Raw genomic sequence first — 17,323 nt, 5'->3', positions numbered from 1 at the left:
ACAGACAATTAAGGGAGGGGGGGTGAGAGGAGGAGGGGAGAGGAAGAGGGGGAGAGAGGAGATGGGGGGGAGAGAGGGGGAAGGAAGGGTGGAGAGGGAGGGGGAAAGAAGGTGGGAGAAAGAGAGAGGGGGAGAGATCACGAGGAGAGAGAGATGGAAATCAGCCATTCGGCCCATTGAGTCTGTGCTGAGCATCATACGTCCAGTTATTCAGATTCCCACACGAGTCCTGATGAATTTATGTTTCCACACATCAACTCCCAGCAGATTCCAGGGTTCAGTCGCAAACCAGGGGAGATGTTTCCAGCAACCCATCATCGAAAAAGGGAAAAATGGGATTAATAGGGAATTTATGTAACTGGGTGGTTGACAGTTGGCGTGCACCGAGGGCCGAATGGCCTTTTTCCTTGCTTTGTGAAAACAACGCTGGAGAAATTCAGCAAAGATAAGGTCCATTACGAATGTTTCAAGCTTGATTCCTGATCCCTTGATGAAGGGCTCAAGCCTGAAACATCAGTTCTGTATCTTTATCTCTACTGCATAATGAACACTGTGTGACCTGCTGAGTTTCTCCAGTGTTGCATTTATACTTCAACCACAGTGTCTGCAGACTGTTGTGTTTTACCAAGAACAACATCAATAATCCAACAAGGTCGAAGATTTGCAAAGCTCAATGAGCAGCCAGAGAGATCCAAGAGATGGGGAAGAGCACAGTTGAGGACGAGATGCCATGTTAAAGAATGCAACCTACCTGAACAATTCGACCTCGTCATCTCCAAAGGGTTTAGCTTCATGCTTAGATAGCATACTCAGGTAGGCTGCCTTCATGTAGACGTACATTGCCTGAAGGATAATACACAAACCAGCTCAACTGGTTGGTTGACTGCATGTTCACCAGCAAAGAGATTAGTTACTTCACACCTCTAACTGCCCTATACACTAGCCCCTTTTAAACTGCAGCACCTGGGTCGCCCTCCTGGGACCCAGGTGAGATTTCTGGGGCAAAGGGGCTGGAAGCACCTTTCAAATCACAGGGGGAAATCGACCCATTAAGGATGATCTCTCCCCACATTAACGCGTCTCGTACTCACCGGAAGTACTGCCGGATGCTGCTGCCCAGTGACACACACATGCAAGTGATGACATCACCAGAATAAGGGGGGTCAGCCATTTTCCTGTTCCAATCGCCTGTGGACGAGACCTAGGAAAGTTTAACTGGGTTTCCTGACGACCTCTGAGGTAGGGCAGGGACCCGGTTGGATTCTGACAAACCCTTCCTAACTGCCGTGTAACTGGGGCGCTAACTGGGCAAATTGCCCGTTTAACCCCATTTTACACAGCAGTTTGAAAGGGCCTCAAGAGTCCCACAAAGGCCAGACAGGGTAAGGATGGCAGCTCTGAATCAACATGCCAACATTGACAGATTTTACTTCAATTTTAAACCCCTCAGCTGAGTGACTGGATTCAAACTCACTTTCCCAGATCAGTAATCCAGGGCTGGTCCCATCACTGATCCCTCTGCTGCCAGAAAAAATAAGCTGAGAAATAACACTGGACAACAAATGTTTTTTCCAAAAGGTTTGCTTCCTGAAATAAAATTGGAGACTGTGATGGACGGCATCAAGCTGAACACAAAGATAATTTCAAGTTAGCTGCAGTACGTAGGAAATTGGAGAAACATTAACTTTTAGAGAATTTAGCATATTAAATTGCATAATGTCCCTCTGAGCCAAGTTCTCAGGTTGACTGCACCTGTTGCACAACCAGTGTTTGTCTTGGTCACCAATTTTACAATGGAAGTAGAGCTCATAGACCTTAATAAGTGCAGTCATGCTGTGTCTTTGAGCCTTAAGCGTATACTCGCCACAAATGTACCAGAACATATCGCAGCTGTTAAGACATTGACAAGACGTTTCTGCTGTACTGAACCTTCCTGATGACAATAAATACTGTTGTTAACTACACCCACTTTTATTGCCTGAAGAACATGTGCATCAACATGCGTTCAATCTAGATCAATGTAATGCACAGCATCTGTATATGTGAGCTGCTGTCTGCATCTATCATGACTAAGGATGCCCAGGCCTAAGACAACATTTGCATAGCACCTGCCCTGAGTGCAGGCCCAGGTGTGCTTGGACTGACCCAAACAGCTTGCTTTGTGGGCAATATACTTGTAGACTTAAACTATGACAGGAAATCACAAAAATAGATTATATCTAAATAATGGGACATGTTAGGAAAATTTTACAGTGATTTTTGTATACAGCAGCCTCAAAATCCATAAAATACACCCAAAAGTGTTCAGGAAGCTAAATTTTCATTGTCCAGTGTTATTGCAGTACAGGTTCACACTGGACTCAGGGTCTCAATGTGAACCTTATAGGGTGCTCATTATTCAACGATTGCACTGGTTTATGGGAACAGCAACAGAACTGCCTTGGTAGCAAGGGATTAGATGGGTCTAATCCAAGTGGAAAAGCATATTGTGCAAAGGATATGGAGAGTCTGCAGAGAGATATAGACAGGTTCAATGGGTGGGCACGGGTCTGGCAGATGGAGCACAATGTGAACTCGAGGACGGAAAGGGTGTCAGAGGCAGAACCTTCTTGATAGACCAGCAGAGAGATGGGCTGAATGGCCTTACATGTGGTAAACCTTGACTGTCCCTCACCAGACCCCACCTTAGACCAGCGGCTCTCCTTGCTGAGAAGGTCCACGTAGAAATACGCCATCTTCCACAGCCGTTTGTAGGTGAAGCACCACATCAGCTCCCAGTAGCACATGTGGTGGAACTGCTTCCAGGTCTGCTGAGCTGCACAGCCCTCCTCAAACCTCTCAATCGCCTGTGGAGAAGAACAAGAGCTCAACTCACCACACAATCCCTCCCAGCATCCAATGGGCAATGTCACCCAGAATCTCAACACATTGGTGGGCACCTTTCAACCCCATCCCAAAACCTCACCCAGCCAATGAACCACCTGGAAGACTGATGAAACCTAACGGCTGAAGTGTAGTAAAAACCCAGATGCTGGAGGAACTCAGCCGGTCTTGCAGCACCCAGGGGAGGTAACGATACGTTACCGACGTTTCAGGCCAGAGCCCTTCCTCAAGGTGTAACCACTCCATTGGGACCTCTTCCATCCACTAGGCAGACATGGACAAGTTGGGCCGAAGGGCCTATTTCACTGCTGTACTCCTGCAGCTCTGGTCTGTCATCATCAGCCGTCCCTTCAGTTTTCCATGAAGCACCTTCTCCCTAGATTAACCCACGCTGAGGCAAACAGCCCTGTGTAAACTGCTTCAATACAATGAGATAACTGGGACCATCCCAGCACAATGTTCATCCTTCCTCTGCCGGACGGTCTGTTCAAAAGGCCAACAACCACAGTAAACCCGGGGTGGGGGGGGGCGTGGCAAGATGGCGTAAGGAACAGACATGCCTTCCAGTCCTCTCCTGACTCTAACTTATTGTTTTGTCTTTAAGTGCCCGTTAAAACTTTTTTAAAAAGTTTATAAATAGTATGAGGTGTTGAATTAATACCTAATGGTACATTTGTTAAAAAAAAAGTAAAAGGAAACATCAACAGATTGTTAAAAAATTATATTTTCCGAAATTATCTGAGCCTGCTTGTTTACAAAAAGCCACGACTCAGCGTGAAATGGATCCAGGAAAAGAAGCGAAGAATTCGGCCTTGGAGCTCCGTTCTGATTCCATAAGTCTTTCTGAAGGCCGTTTTCAGCTGCCTTTAGAACAAAGGGCTGGCCGGATGCCAGTATTTCAAACAACGTCTACTGAGACTTTGACTGCTGAATTAGCTGGGGCGCCACCAGTTGGAGAGTTAAAGAGTTGTTATTTGACTGCTATACCACCAGTTATAACAGCTCTTCCAGATACTGACGTAACGAAGCTTTTAAAGGAGGTTTGGATCAAAGATAACCCTGATCATCACCTCCTGATACTTCTGGGGGGTCTGTGGCAGGGGCTCTTACACGGAGTCAAACTGCAAGAAAAGCTACTAAATTAAAAGAAGGGATAGAAGGTCCTCTGATTCCACAAGAACAGCAGGATCCCACCATGTCTGGATCTACTGATGTTGATATACTTTTCAAGAGTCTTGAACATAAGATATTTTCTTCAATGATGCATTTAGGTGATTCTATGAATAATCTCACTTCTAAGATTAATGCATTGGTGGATGTCAATACTCAACAGATGGCTGATTATGGAGCTTTTAAAGTCGAAACTATTGAAAGACTTGAGGTGTGTGATCAAGGATTATCTGATGTACAAGATCAATTGCAAGATGTGAATAAAACAATTGAAACGCTACAGATTCGGGATCAAGTTTTTGATGTGACCAAAATGGTCGAAGACTTACAAACTCAAAATAAAAATTTGGTGAAAAAGATTGATTATTTGGAAAACCAATCCAGACAGAACAATATAAAGATTATTGGTTTGCCGGAAGGTATGGAGGGACCAGACCCAAGAAAATTTTTTACTGAATGGATTCCGCAGGTGTTGGGTCAAGAACATTTCCCGGAAGGTATAATACTGGAACGTGCTCACAGAGCCTTGCGTAGAAGACCTATTTCAGGTCAAAGTCCAAGACCTGTTTTGGTTCATTGCTTGAATTATTACGACAGAGAAATAATTTTACGAGTGGATATTAGAAATGCACAACAGAGAAAATCACCCTTGATGATTCAAAATAATCGAGTTTTCTTCTATGCGGATTTGAGTCAAGAAGTTATGTTCCAACGACGGGAATTCAATCCTGCTAAAGAGTTGTTGTGGAAGAAAGGTTATAAGGCAACCTTTAGATATCCAGCTGTTTTGAAGGTTTTTCAAGATGGTTGCCAACCAAAGTTCTTTGATTCTCCAAAGGAAGCTATAGCATTTGCTCAAGAGCTGCCAATTACTCAGTTTCAACAGAGACATAGTCCGCCACGATCTCTAAGGAGACAAGAGATGGAAGAAAAGAGCCGTGCTCCAAGAAGGAATGGTTGTAATGGTGACTCGGCAGTTGGAGCTGATTAAAAGAAGAGTTGTCCTTTTTTTTTTCTAATTTTTTTTTTAAAAAAGGGATATTAAATAACGATGATGTTAGTTTAAGATGAAGTGAGAGTTGGGGGAGAGAACTGGATAGGCACTATTTCCTGAAAGTCATCTGCTACGTGTGAGTTATCTCACACCCATTTTTTTTTGGGAGTTACCGCATTGCGCGGTTTAGACGGGAGGGGGTATTTTTAACCTCCTACCCGGTTTTTTTTTCTTTTTTTTTTGTATTATTAGATTAAAGAGTGAAGGGGTTTTTTTTTGTTTAAATATTTTAAAAAAAGCATAAGAAAGTATTTGATTGTTTAAAAAACTAAAATTTGATGTGGTTTTTTTTGTAAAGTTTATTCAGTAGATAAGGAATATCTGAAATTTAAATGTGAATGGGATGGAGAAGTTTTTTTTAATATATTTTTTCTTTAACTTTAAGGTGAAAGGAGTGGTAATTCTGGTGTATATTATTTTGCTATTTTAGTTATAGAACGAAGGGAATAATGGTGAAAGTTATAAATTGAATTGTACAATTTTTAATGAGGCTTGAATTTTGTTTATGGTTTATGCTCCATTTGTTGAAGATATAGATTTCGTTGTAGATGTGTTTTTATTATTCGGATATCTGAATATTAACGTATTGATTGGGGATATTTAAATGTGGTATTGGAGCTTTTATTGGATAACTATTTAAGAGTAAAAGGGAAAAATGGTGGAAGAGTACTAAAATTGAATTGATTATTGTTTAAGAATTTTTGATAATGTTACTAACTTTACTAATTTTTTATATTAAGTTTGAGTTAAATATATGTTTTGTCTTAACTCCGTTTGTTAAATATATGCATTTAAGTTTGATTTAAATATGTTTTTTAAGTCTGATATTTTAGTATTAATTACTTTTCTTTTTGTTAGTATTTTAATCGGTTATGTTTTTGTTTTTTTTTTGTAAGTGGGTTTTTTTTCCTCACATATATTATTAACTTTATTAATTCTTCACTCTTTATTTTGGGGGGGAAAGGGGGGGTTGGACTAATTTGAGATGGGTTATTAATGTGTAATAATTATTGGGGAGGGTATAGTTTATTTAGATTACTGATATTGTATTGTAATTTTATTATTTTATTCTTAATTTTTTTTTAATGTAATCCTATATGTTATTCATGTTATAAAATCTTAAATAAAGTTTAAAAAAAAACCACAGTAAACCCCCAGATGGTCTGATCACAGAGCTGACCACCCCATTCAACTCCCAGATGCTCCATACAGGGCCGCCCACCCACCCTATTCAACCCCAGGACTAAGATGTGGCTCCATCCCCAATAACACGAAGGTTCTGACCTCATCAAGGTTCCCCTGGATTTCTTTGATTCTTCCCGAGAAGAACAGGAATATTGCACCCTGTGGGAGAAAAGGAGCACATGGTGAAGGCATTCTGAATCAGAGAGTCATGGGGCAATCGGTAGCCAGGATCTCCGTGCTGTCTGTGAGGAGTTTGCACGTTCTCCCTGTGACCGCACAAGCTTCCTCCCATATCCTAAGAACCATCAGTAGGAGGTGATTTGGCTGCTCTAAACTACTGAGTCTACGTGGACATTAGCAGAATCGGGAAGGTGGTGGTGAGCTTGTGAGAGAGAGCAGGTTATAGGGCAATAAATGGGGAATGATCCAGTGAAGAGCCATGGGCACGATGGGCCAAATAGCCTCTTTCCGAGTTATGAAGCAAAGCTGATCTTGAAGGTGACCCTGCAAGTTACCAGTGGAAACAGCTTCTCCTCATGGTCACAGGACCCAGATGGTCAATCCCCATGGTTAGATGACAGCAACCCCTTCCGAGGAAGAACGAGTGAGGCTAGGACACGACGGTGACTCCATCCATAGTGAACAAAGGTTTCCACCATTTCCAGGCCACTCAGGTGGAAAATCCATTTGTGTGAGGAAGAAGGAACCTGCAGGCAGGCCAGTGACTCAGGGATCATTGCTGGCTGTGATGGGAAGCGGACCGTAGCCTCTCTGACCTGACAGCACAACAGCAGGGAGTTGGACAAATCCCCCTTCTCCCAGTTACCCCTTTCCCTCCCCTTACACCAACTTCCCCTTTATCCCTCTTCTATTCCCCTCTGCCCCCTTATTCCTGAGATTCCACGGGACTAGATTCTCATTTCAAATACAGGCTGGCGAGGGAGTGTTGGAGGTGTGTGGGGCAGTGAGAAGAAGCCTAAAGTAGCAAAGCAGCATTTATTTAAATCACCACAGACCCTGTTGACTGACCCCACCCCGATCGAATAGACTGAGAGTCAGAGTGGAAGGATTGATGTTCTTTCCTGGAGAGAAGTGGTCTCTGAACGGATTCAAATCAGGAGGAACATGCTCAGATCCCAGCTCTCTCTGCATACAACTGAAAGACCACAACTTGGCTTCTGTTCCATCTATTACAGTCATTCAGGGAAAAGAGCAGGCGACCCACAAGTTCCAGGAGGCTCGACTCGAACTGGATGCATTGCCTGGATCTGTCCCTACTCTCTATGAAGGCTGCAGTTGTGTAGTGACCTAACCACAGGGTTAATGGTGAGGGATAAAGGTACAGGATAGATGAGAAACAGCTCTGTTTAGGTATATGCATGCACACATACACATGCACACACGCATGCACAGCGAACTGTTGGTGACTCAAGGGCTTAGTTGGAATCCTACAAAGATGCTTCTTTCTAACCAAAGTTCTTGGAGCTGAAACATCGAAAGTTTCTCTCACTACAGATGCTGCCTGACCTGCTGAGTGTTTCCAGGAGTTGCAGTTTTTATTTCACTTTTCGGCATCTACAGCTTTTCGATTTTGATTCACAAATTTATTCATCATGAGAAAAATCTCATTCTCCACAACACACAGTCAGTACAGATACAGAAGAGGTCAGGATGCAGATGGACACAGCAAGGTTTCGGTCCTGCTACACAAAACTACAGTAAAACCCCTGGTCTCTGATGTCTATGAGGATTGGTGGATGCCGGATAAATGAATTTTCCGTTTGCTTCAGATTGTGTGTTACATGATTGGTGAACTAATGGTAAGCATCCCTGATTATTTTACCTATATATTTTCATTCGTTGCTTGAATTCTGGATAATGGGCATTTCACTGCATTTGCTGGTCCCTAAGTTTTCAAGGGTTCAAGGGTCAGGACCCGCACAACAACTCCACTGGCTAGATAACAAAAAGCAAGACTCATACCTTGGGGTAGCGAGTGAGGTAGGGCTGGAGCAGAACCACAGCATCAGAGATGTCCTCCTCTCCTGTTCCTGGAGCAGAGAGAAGAGGAGATGACATAGGATGTCAATGCAGAGGAGCACCCAAGACTAGTCTAGTTACCCGACTGCCACTGATCACAAGGTGGTGGTGAGCTGTCTTTTAGAAATGGTGAAGGTGTGTGGGCTGAGGAGGGAGTTCCAAGATTTAGACTCCTTGGCAGAGAAGTAACTTACAATGTACACTCACATAATTGTCAAATGTATTTGGACTAATTTTTCAGGTCAAATTTGGAGGTGTCGATTTTTACATAGGTCAAACTTTTGACTGCGTCGTTCAAGGAGCTCAAATGGCCGGGACTGGGTGATGTTGGCGATCAGGGCGTCGGGAGCTCGCATAGGTGGGCGGCCAGGGCAAGGGTCCAGGGTTGGGGCGTTGGGAGCTCAGATGGGTGGGTGGCCAGGGCAAACGAACATGGTTGGGACATCAGGAGCTCGGATGGGGGGGGGGGGAGTGGTGGCCAGAACATGGGTTCATGGGAGCTCCAGTGGGTGGGCTGCCAGGACGAGGGTCTACGATCAGGGCAGTGGGAACTCCATTGGGCGGGTAGTCAGGCCCAAAAAAAGAGGGGCTGGCTATTACATGGTTTCAAGGATTACACGAATATATACAGTTGGTATTTTCAAGTCAGGATGTCGTGTGAGTTGCAGTGGCACCTGGAAATGATGTTCCCCTGTGTGGCACTACTGAAAAGGCTGTTCCACACCACCACCTTCTCAGGACCACTAGGGAGGACAAGTGCTGGTCCAAGACCCCATCCCCTCATCCCACAATGAACACGAGAAAATGACTGTCTGGGAAAGAATTTAAAAAGGGAGGAAATAAGTGGTAGTCGGGTCAGCTGTGGGAGGGGGAAGGTGTGGTCATCACATTGGGTTCTTGCTGAGCATTACCCTCCCTCTCTCCAACATTCATGCACTGACTTCTTCCTGACTGTAAACCCCATTGGGAGATCTCAAGGTGGCCATAGGTGCCCCACAGATGCAGGGTTTCCTTCCCCATAGCCCCTCCTTCAAGGGCAAGCCCTTCCCCTTACCGAGTATGAAGGTGAGGAAGGTGTAGTAACACAGGAGCAGCATAACACAGAGCACAGACCGCAGACTTGGCGCCATCACTCCATCACGTAGCTGGGACAGGCCGTACTCCTGTGGAAGATGACGCACCATCAGTTCCGGCCAAGATGGCGAGTCGGCAGTTAGGAAAATGGGTGGCAGGTGGGTGGGTGGGCACAGGGAAGGTGGTGGGCAGGCACGTTTGGGGAAAGGTGCATGGCACATGGCGGGCATGTGGGCAAGTGGGCAGGCCATTACAATGGGTGGGCTGATGGTGACAGGAGGTGGAGACTCAGGGCTTGAGGTGCCCATTGGGGTAGAAGGGGTGCAGAGAAGGAAGATTTTCTGGTGATGGATGGTCAGAGGGGATGTGGGAGCTTGAGAGGTAATGAGAAGGGGTCTGGGCCCGACGTGAAGATCAAGTTATCCCAGGAGTGTCAGAATACAGAGCCACTTGATGCAAAGCTCCCAAACTTCTCCACAAGTCACACAACACCCGTCCCACCAACACCCACATCACACGATTCCATTGGCAGCCAATGGCCCAGGACTGAACTCTCAATGCAGGACCAAGATCCTCATTCTCCATGGGTCTGTCTAAAGCAGACAGAGACGTGAGCCTACACTCCAGGTGCTTCCCATAAGATCTCTCCCTGGCCAATTCAATCCAATATTTGCTTGGTGCCTTTTCTTTCAATGTCGTGTTTCTTCACGTAGAAATAAAAATCGTTCCAGCAGCATCCCTGACCTTATCCAGAGCGGGATGTCCTCAGGTGCAAGATGGAAACCCAACCTGAACCCACGCTTAGCCCATCACATCTACCCTGTTGACTCATTTGAGGATGTCACACCGAAAATCGGTCAAAACCAGAGGACAGAAACAGCCCACTGTCCTGAGTGGGTAAAGTACTGAGACTGGGCCAACCCAAACCTATCAGGTAGAACTGGTTATATCAGGGCGAGTAACTTACAGAATGAATTTCTCTCAGCGCTTACAAAGACTCACTGAGCCTCCTTGCCCCCTCCCCAACTTTCCAAATCCTTCCCTAATTTTTAAAATCTAATTTCCATTCATAAATAATTCACCTCCCAATTAATAAAACATCTGTCTTTAGAACTCCTTAACCTGAAACAATTCCCTCGATCTTCCCTCTTGTGTTTTGGTAACCAGCCCAACTTTCTGCCCACCCTTCCTCGTCACCAATTTAATGGACAATAAACATCATCCTTTACTAATTAACTTCTCAAACCTTTCCATAATAGATCAAAGCACACATCATGTCCTTATTTTATACAGGATGATGTGCTCAAGGGTGCCAGATGCGTTTATTGTTGAATTATTTATTATACATTAATTAGGCAGGCAAATAACGATTTGGGCTAATTGACAAGCAGTGACATGACCAGTTTCTCATTAGAAACTGACAAATCACAAAGTACAGAGCCGACAAGAGTCTTCTCTCAGACTGACGCAGAGCAGAAAGCAGGTCACTGACCTGCCGCCATCCAATTAATCTTCTACACAACCTCGACATTGGGGTCTGACAAGTCCTTCGTTTCCAGAAGATCCACCCTGTGCAAGTCACCATTAAATCCGCTACCACTTCCCGGCATTCCAGATCTCACACGCTGCTTAAAATCATTTCTCATCTTTTCAACACATCTCCTCATCTATGGTCATGAACAAGTCACAAAATTCACTGATTTGCGGCAGCGTCACAGAACCAACATTTCATATAAACCACCATACAAAATAAATTCAAAAAAAGAGTGCATGAAAAGTCAAAGAAAGACAGTGTCTGTGGTTCATTGGCCCTTCCAATAACCAAAGATTTCCCACACTCCTGTCAACTGCCACCAGGTTCCACCACCCACCTTACACACAGGACAATTTACAGGGGCCACCCAGCCATTGCACTGTGGGGAGTGGGGGGGGGGGGGGGGAGGAAACTGCAGCAGACAAGAGGTTATGGGGAAAACCTGCAAACTCCACACAGACAGCACCAGAGGTAACATCCAAACCCTGGGTCATCGGAGGTACAAGGCAGGAGCCCTGCTAACTGTTTCACTGCACACTCCTTAGGAAATAAGTTGACATTTTGGCCTTAAATGTGTGACCTCCCCCGCCCACCTAATTTGGCCTTAAATGTGTGACCCCCCCCACCTAATTTTTTTTTAAACATTAAAAAGGTTCCCCATTATCATTGTCGAGCGCGGACGATGATATCACCCTACCTTGTCACCAGAGAAACCGGCAAACTCCAACAACTTCAGGATCCGTGTGGGAAACATGGACAATGCCTACACACCAAACAAAAGGCAGGTCAAAGGGGCAACAATGTCCGGCACATTCCCAAATGCCAGCACTCTGTATCTCATAATATTCCAGAATGCAGCTCGTGGCTACAGCCAAGTACCAAGTGCCCTGGCCAATTCTCCCAGTCGTGAGTGGAGAACACGAGTTCCATTGATTTCTGGCAACTGTTCAGTTACACCACAACTGAGACAGTCTCCAGCCCCAACACTCACCTGCCCCTGAGACAGGCCCAACACTCCCCTGCCCCTGAGACAGTTTCCAGCCCCAACACTCCCCTGCCCCTGAGACAGGCCCAACACTCCCCTGCCCCTGAGACAGTTTCCAGCCCCAACACTCCCCTGCCTCCCTTCTGCACCAGCATTTCAGTTCTGAACTACTTTTCCTCCTGGCATTACAAACCTTGCTTCAGTAACTGACATTTGTGACTCTTGCACCATTCCAATTATGAATTGAACTAATTCACACTTTACACAGCGGCTCAAAACAAATCTCCAAATTGGAGTCAGCCATTCTGGATCGGGCCCAGAGTCTGGACCGGGCCCAAAGTCTGGACTGAGCCCAGAGAGATGTCTTCACCCAGAGGGTGTTGAATGTTTGGAATTCTCTGCTGGGACAGGACACCGTGTGTGTTGTCACAGCAGAGATGCATAGATTTTTAGATGTCAAGGGACAGGGAGTGTTAGTGCAGGAAAGGGGTTTCATAATACAGCAGGTAATGAGCTGATTGGCTGACTTGCACTGGTGTTTCTGAAAATTTTCACAGAGATGTGGAGGAATTTCTTCATCCAGAGAGTGGTGAATCTGGAATTTGTTGCCACAGGTGGTTCTGGAGGCCAGGTTGTTGGGTGTGTTTAGACAGAGACTGATCGTTCTTGATTAGCCAGGGCATCAAAGGTTATGGGGAGAAGCCCAGGGCTGAGTGGGGAAATGGGTCAGCTCATGATTGAATGGTGGGGAAGACTCAATGGGCTGAATGGCCTATCCTGCTTCCATGTCTTATGGACTTATTTGTGACTGTGGGATCTCCTGATCAGCTGGAGGAGAAGGTAGACGCGAGGCGCACAGCAGCTGGCAGCAGCAGGCCAGGTCCTAGCCTTCAGTGCAGGGCTTGAACCCTCTGCCTTCCAGCCAGAGGCAGGAACATCCTTACAAACAATCTTTCTCAACTTACCAAGTTAAACGCCCCAACTCCCAGAGAAATGCCTCCCTCCAAGTGAGTGTGACTGGGTCCTTTGGTGAAGAGGTTCGACTGCAAGAAGTTATTGAGTTCTCTGCCAAGAACAAAGCAAAAATCAAGCTTGTTAGACAAAGGCAAGAGGTCCCATACAATGGTGGACGTGGGGCAGGCTCCTATTAGTTCTGCTTGAAACAGAACCAGGGAAGTGGAGGAGTGGCACATGGCACTGAAAAACAGGGAATCACCCCTCTAATTGAGCAAGAGAAGCAGAGGAGATGACCCACAGTCAGTCACCATGGAGGTGGACCAGTGAGGGGCGATGCAGTCAAAGAAATACACAGGTAGCAGGCTGTTGGTGACTTGAGGCAAGGGACTCATGCGGGTTGTGGGCGACTGTGGTCGAGGGCTTCACAGGCTGTGGACTGTTGGATACTGGCTGGTACCAGGTATTGGAACTGGGATGCGAGAGGGTGGCTGAGGACGCTGAAGGGTTCTTGATCGTGTCGAACATTTGGATCAGGAGCTCGGGTTGCCAATGGACTGTGTGTGCTTCTGGGAGCACTGGAGGCGAATCCATGGACAATCGGTGATTCTGGGGGAACTCTCTTTTGTTTCTCTTTCTCTGACCATGAGAGGAACTCAGGGAATTTCTGTCAGTGGCAAATCTGTCTACTTTACAGCAGTTCCGTGTTATACTGTACTGTCTCTATTACATGACAATAAATTGAATCTTGGTAAGTAAATGACTGGGAATGAATGTGGGGATGGAATCAGTCAAGTTAATGGCATGACACCATTCACTTTCATCATTAGGTTCAGCCAACCTGGCTGATATTTATTGCCTCTGAATAGCTCGCGTCACCCGATTCACAGGCTGGGAGCAACTCACAAAATTCTGCAGGCACCGTGGTTGAAGTAAAAACACCAAATGCTGGAGAATCTCAGCAGGTCAAACAGTGTCCTTTATACAGCTAAGGTAAAAATACAGAACCAACGATTCAGACCTGAGCCCTTCATCAAGGTACGGGAGAATGTCGGCAGCTGCCCGAACAAAAGGATAGGGGGGGGGGGGGGGGGGGGAGGGAAGGGATGATAGTGGAGAAGGGAGGGAGGGGACAGCAGTCCTCAGGGGGAGGAGGGATAGCTGAGTGGGGGAGGGGAAAGGAAAGGCGAGTCGGCCAGGAGTCATTTCTATTGTGGTGTCTTGAGTAACATACAGTCTGGGCAAGCACAGCTTATTTCCTTCCCCAGAGGGTGTTAACGAGCCCGATTCTTCTCTTAAAAACAATCCGGTATCTTCAGTTTCCCTCAGTGCAAGCTTTGTATTGTAACTTGATCTAATAATCCGAATTAAACTCTCCAGCTGCAACGGCAGGATTTAAACTCTTGTCTGTAATGCAAGGTTTCAGGGCTCAGACCTGAATCACAAGTGATATCTTTACCTCCCACGGCCCTTGCGAGATCAGCTGGGTTCCTCCAGCATCTGGTTTTACTGCAATGACAGCATCTGCAGACTTTCGCGTTCACACCTGATCATTACATTAATCCAGCGACAACCCCTGCATCACCTACCCTGTAAAAGGCAGCACAGTTAACGTAGTAACGGTGGCAGGGTTAGGAAAACCCTGGTACAGCATCAGTGGCCCAGGTTCAAATCTGGAACCATCTCTGAAGAATTTGTTCATTCTCCCCATGTCTGCATGGGTTCTCCCCTCCCCAGGGGCTGGGATATGTTGCTGGCCCAATCTGTGGTCCAGAAGCTGATAAACAGGGCTGAAAAAATTCCTCCGGGGAGAAGGCAGAGAAGTGGGGGGCTGTGGCAGAATAGATCAGGAATGGCAGACTGGATTTGATGGGCTGAATGGCCTCCTTCTGCTTCTGTTATAGTTTTATCACCACCCGAATCTTTTCACCTCTCATTTTAGACGCAACAGAGAAATTTGGTCAAACTCTACCAGTGTTCATGAGCTCCAGACCTCACCATCCTGGATGAATTGATCACCTACATCCCCAGTTATTAGTGACCCAAATGGATCAATGGACTCCAGTTCCATTTTAGGGCAACAGGAGAGACCGTAAATGTGGAGAAGCCTCTGACATGCGAGTGATCACAAGAAAATACAAAATAGTCATCAAAAGTGAGAACCTTCTTCCAGGTAGCAAGAGGAAAGCGATGAAGTGTTGAGGAACAAGAACGAGCCAGGAGGGAGCACATCATGTCGCAACAACTAGAACGAACATCGGTACTTACTTGTAAATCATGAAACTGTTCCGGACTTTGATGCCACCCTTGATAAAGCTGACCATGTTCTCATCCTGAAAAGCAGACAAGCATGCCCAGGCAACTTCATATTTCATAAATTTCAATTTTTAGATACATTTGGCATCTTTATGTCAACGAGCATTGAATTTTCTGACAGTCACCACCGTGGACTGCTGCTCCGTGAGACAGGCATTCCCACGGTGCTGAGGTTCCCCTTCACCCTTTGTCCTCATCCATTAGGTTCGGCAGCTGAGACACTACGTTTTCCACAAGGTGTCCCAGTAGTGGATGGTGGGGATTGTTCGGGGGTGCTGAGAAAGTTGATGTGTCCACCTTCTTAATCAACACTCAAAGTGGAAAATGAAGAATATTCCATCACACTTCCAGCTTTGCGTGGTTCAAAGGACCCACACAGGCTGAGGGAGACCGGCTCGTGGGAACCAGATGCCAGAACTGGGATTCAACAGGGCGCTGAGGGCAGGGAGGGCTCCCAAAGGGCCTCGGGTGCTGAAGCTCCTGATCGTGTTGGAGGTTGGGATCTGGAGCTCGGGCGGCCGATGAAGTGAACAGGAGTCTGTGCGGCTGCAGAGGCAGCAGGACGGCTGGAGTCGAATCCACCCTGAAAGGGCTTTCTTTACCTTTTAATTCTCTTCCTGGGGCACAAGGCAATACTCAGGGTGACTCTTTGTCAGCCTTATGCCAGGCAAGAGAAATTTCCTGTAATATTAGATGTTACATAACAATAAAAGAACCTTGATCTTTGGTCTTGTTGGTGGTAGAAAAGTCTCAAAATCTCGGATGAGTCATTCACCACAGGAGATCCAGCTTCTCAACTGCTCCAGCAGCCACAGGTTGAAACTCATCCAGTTCAGCATCTAGATCTAATGGTGATTTCCATAGATGTTGTTTGTGAAGGTGTCACAGTTGAATAGGCTTTTGGCACATTGGCCTTCATAAATTATTGAGTCCAGGAGCTGGAATTTTATGGCAAAGTTGTGCAAGACATTGGTGAGGCCACATTTGGAGAATTGTGTACAGTTTTGGTCACCTAACCTCAGGAAAGATACAAATAAGATAGACAGAGTGCAGAGAAGATTTACCAGGAAGTTGCCCGAAATTCAGGAACTGAGTTACAGGAAAAGGTTAAACAGGTTAGGACTTTATTCCCTGGAGCGTAGAAGAATAAGGGGAGATTTGATTGAGGTAAACAAAATTACGAGGGGGATAGACAGAGTAGATGTAGGTTGGCTTTTTCCTCTGAGGGTAGGTGAGATACAAACCAGAGGACATGGGTTAAGGATGAAAGAGGAAAAGTCCTGATTAATTACATTTCTCTTGCTGTGAGTGGTCTGGGAGTAACTAATCGCTGGAGCACTGTGCAGAACTTGCCCTGGTTTTCCTCAAGTAGTTCCTGGTATCCTTCACAGACAGAGCCTTATGGAGAAGGGTTTTGTCAGGTGTTCATCACCATTCAGAGTGTTACCTGCCCGGTACGGACCAACCATGCATACCTGCAAGAACGTCAGGGCTGCCCGCTGCAATAAGCACTCTGCGTAACAGACCTCTGCATGGATCTCCTCTGGAAAACAAACCAAGCCATGCAACATCAGGTCATTGGCATCAGTAACTTTTTCAGCCCATTTATATAATAAATAGATCATTGCTCAGTGAAAGTCTTGCATTTATGTAGCACCATTCACAATGGCCCAAAGTGCTTCCAACCAGTCAAACATTTCCAAATTGTAATGTGGAAAACATGGCAACAAATGTCCACACAGAATGCTCCCATGAGCCACATGATATCACAAGTTCCTGCAATCAAAACACAGAAATGCTGGAGGATCTCAGCCAGTCTCGCAGCGTCCATGGGAGGTAAAGCTATATCATTGCCATTTCAGGCCTGAGCCCTTCCTCAAGATATGAGTGAAAATAGACAGACATCTGAATTTAAAGACTGGGAAGAGAAAGGGGGAAGAATGAGGGGGTGGAGTATGGACCAACAGACAGAAGGTGTTCATTGGAGATGATAAGAGGAGAGGTAAGAATTGATTTTGACTGAAGACAGAGGGAAAAGGGAAGTGGGTGACATTGGAAACCAAGCAGACAGCCCTGCTCAAAATCAAGATAGCACAACTGAGTAAATGCACAAAGTCTCGGCTAAGCA

General features: G+C 45.9%; 1 protein-coding gene across 3 annotated transcripts in view; it reads right to left on the bottom strand.

The window, feature by feature from the left end:
• The window catches only part of LOC138758363 (tetratricopeptide repeat protein 39A), a 55,211-nt gene that overhangs the window by 13,239 nt on the left and 24,649 nt on the right, over positions 1-17,323 (bottom strand). For all 3 annotated transcript variants that reach the window (XM_069927178.1, XM_069927179.1, XM_069927180.1), the window contains exons 5-13: positions 16,671-16,738; positions 15,148-15,212; positions 12,891-12,990; positions 11,638-11,703; positions 9,387-9,495; positions 8,276-8,343; positions 6,392-6,451; positions 2,685-2,846; positions 752-843 (exon numbers count right to left, since the gene is read on the bottom strand). In XM_069927178.1, coding sequence (XP_069783279.1) covers positions 752-843; positions 2,685-2,846; positions 6,392-6,451; positions 8,276-8,343; positions 9,387-9,495; positions 11,638-11,703; positions 12,891-12,990; positions 15,148-15,212; positions 16,671-16,738 — 790 coding nt within the window. The remainder of the gene's footprint in view (positions 1-751; positions 844-2,684; positions 2,847-6,391; positions 6,452-8,275; positions 8,344-9,386; positions 9,496-11,637; positions 11,704-12,890; positions 12,991-15,147; positions 15,213-16,670; positions 16,739-17,323) is intronic.

This window comes from Narcine bancroftii, chromosome 3, assembly GCF_036971445.1.
Source record: "Narcine bancroftii isolate sNarBan1 chromosome 3, sNarBan1.hap1, whole genome shotgun sequence".
Classification (NCBI taxonomy): domain Eukaryota; kingdom Metazoa; phylum Chordata; class Chondrichthyes; order Torpediniformes; family Narcinidae; genus Narcine; species Narcine bancroftii.
The sequence above is the reverse complement of the archived record's forward strand: the minus strand, read 5'-3'. Positions and strand labels throughout refer to the sequence as shown.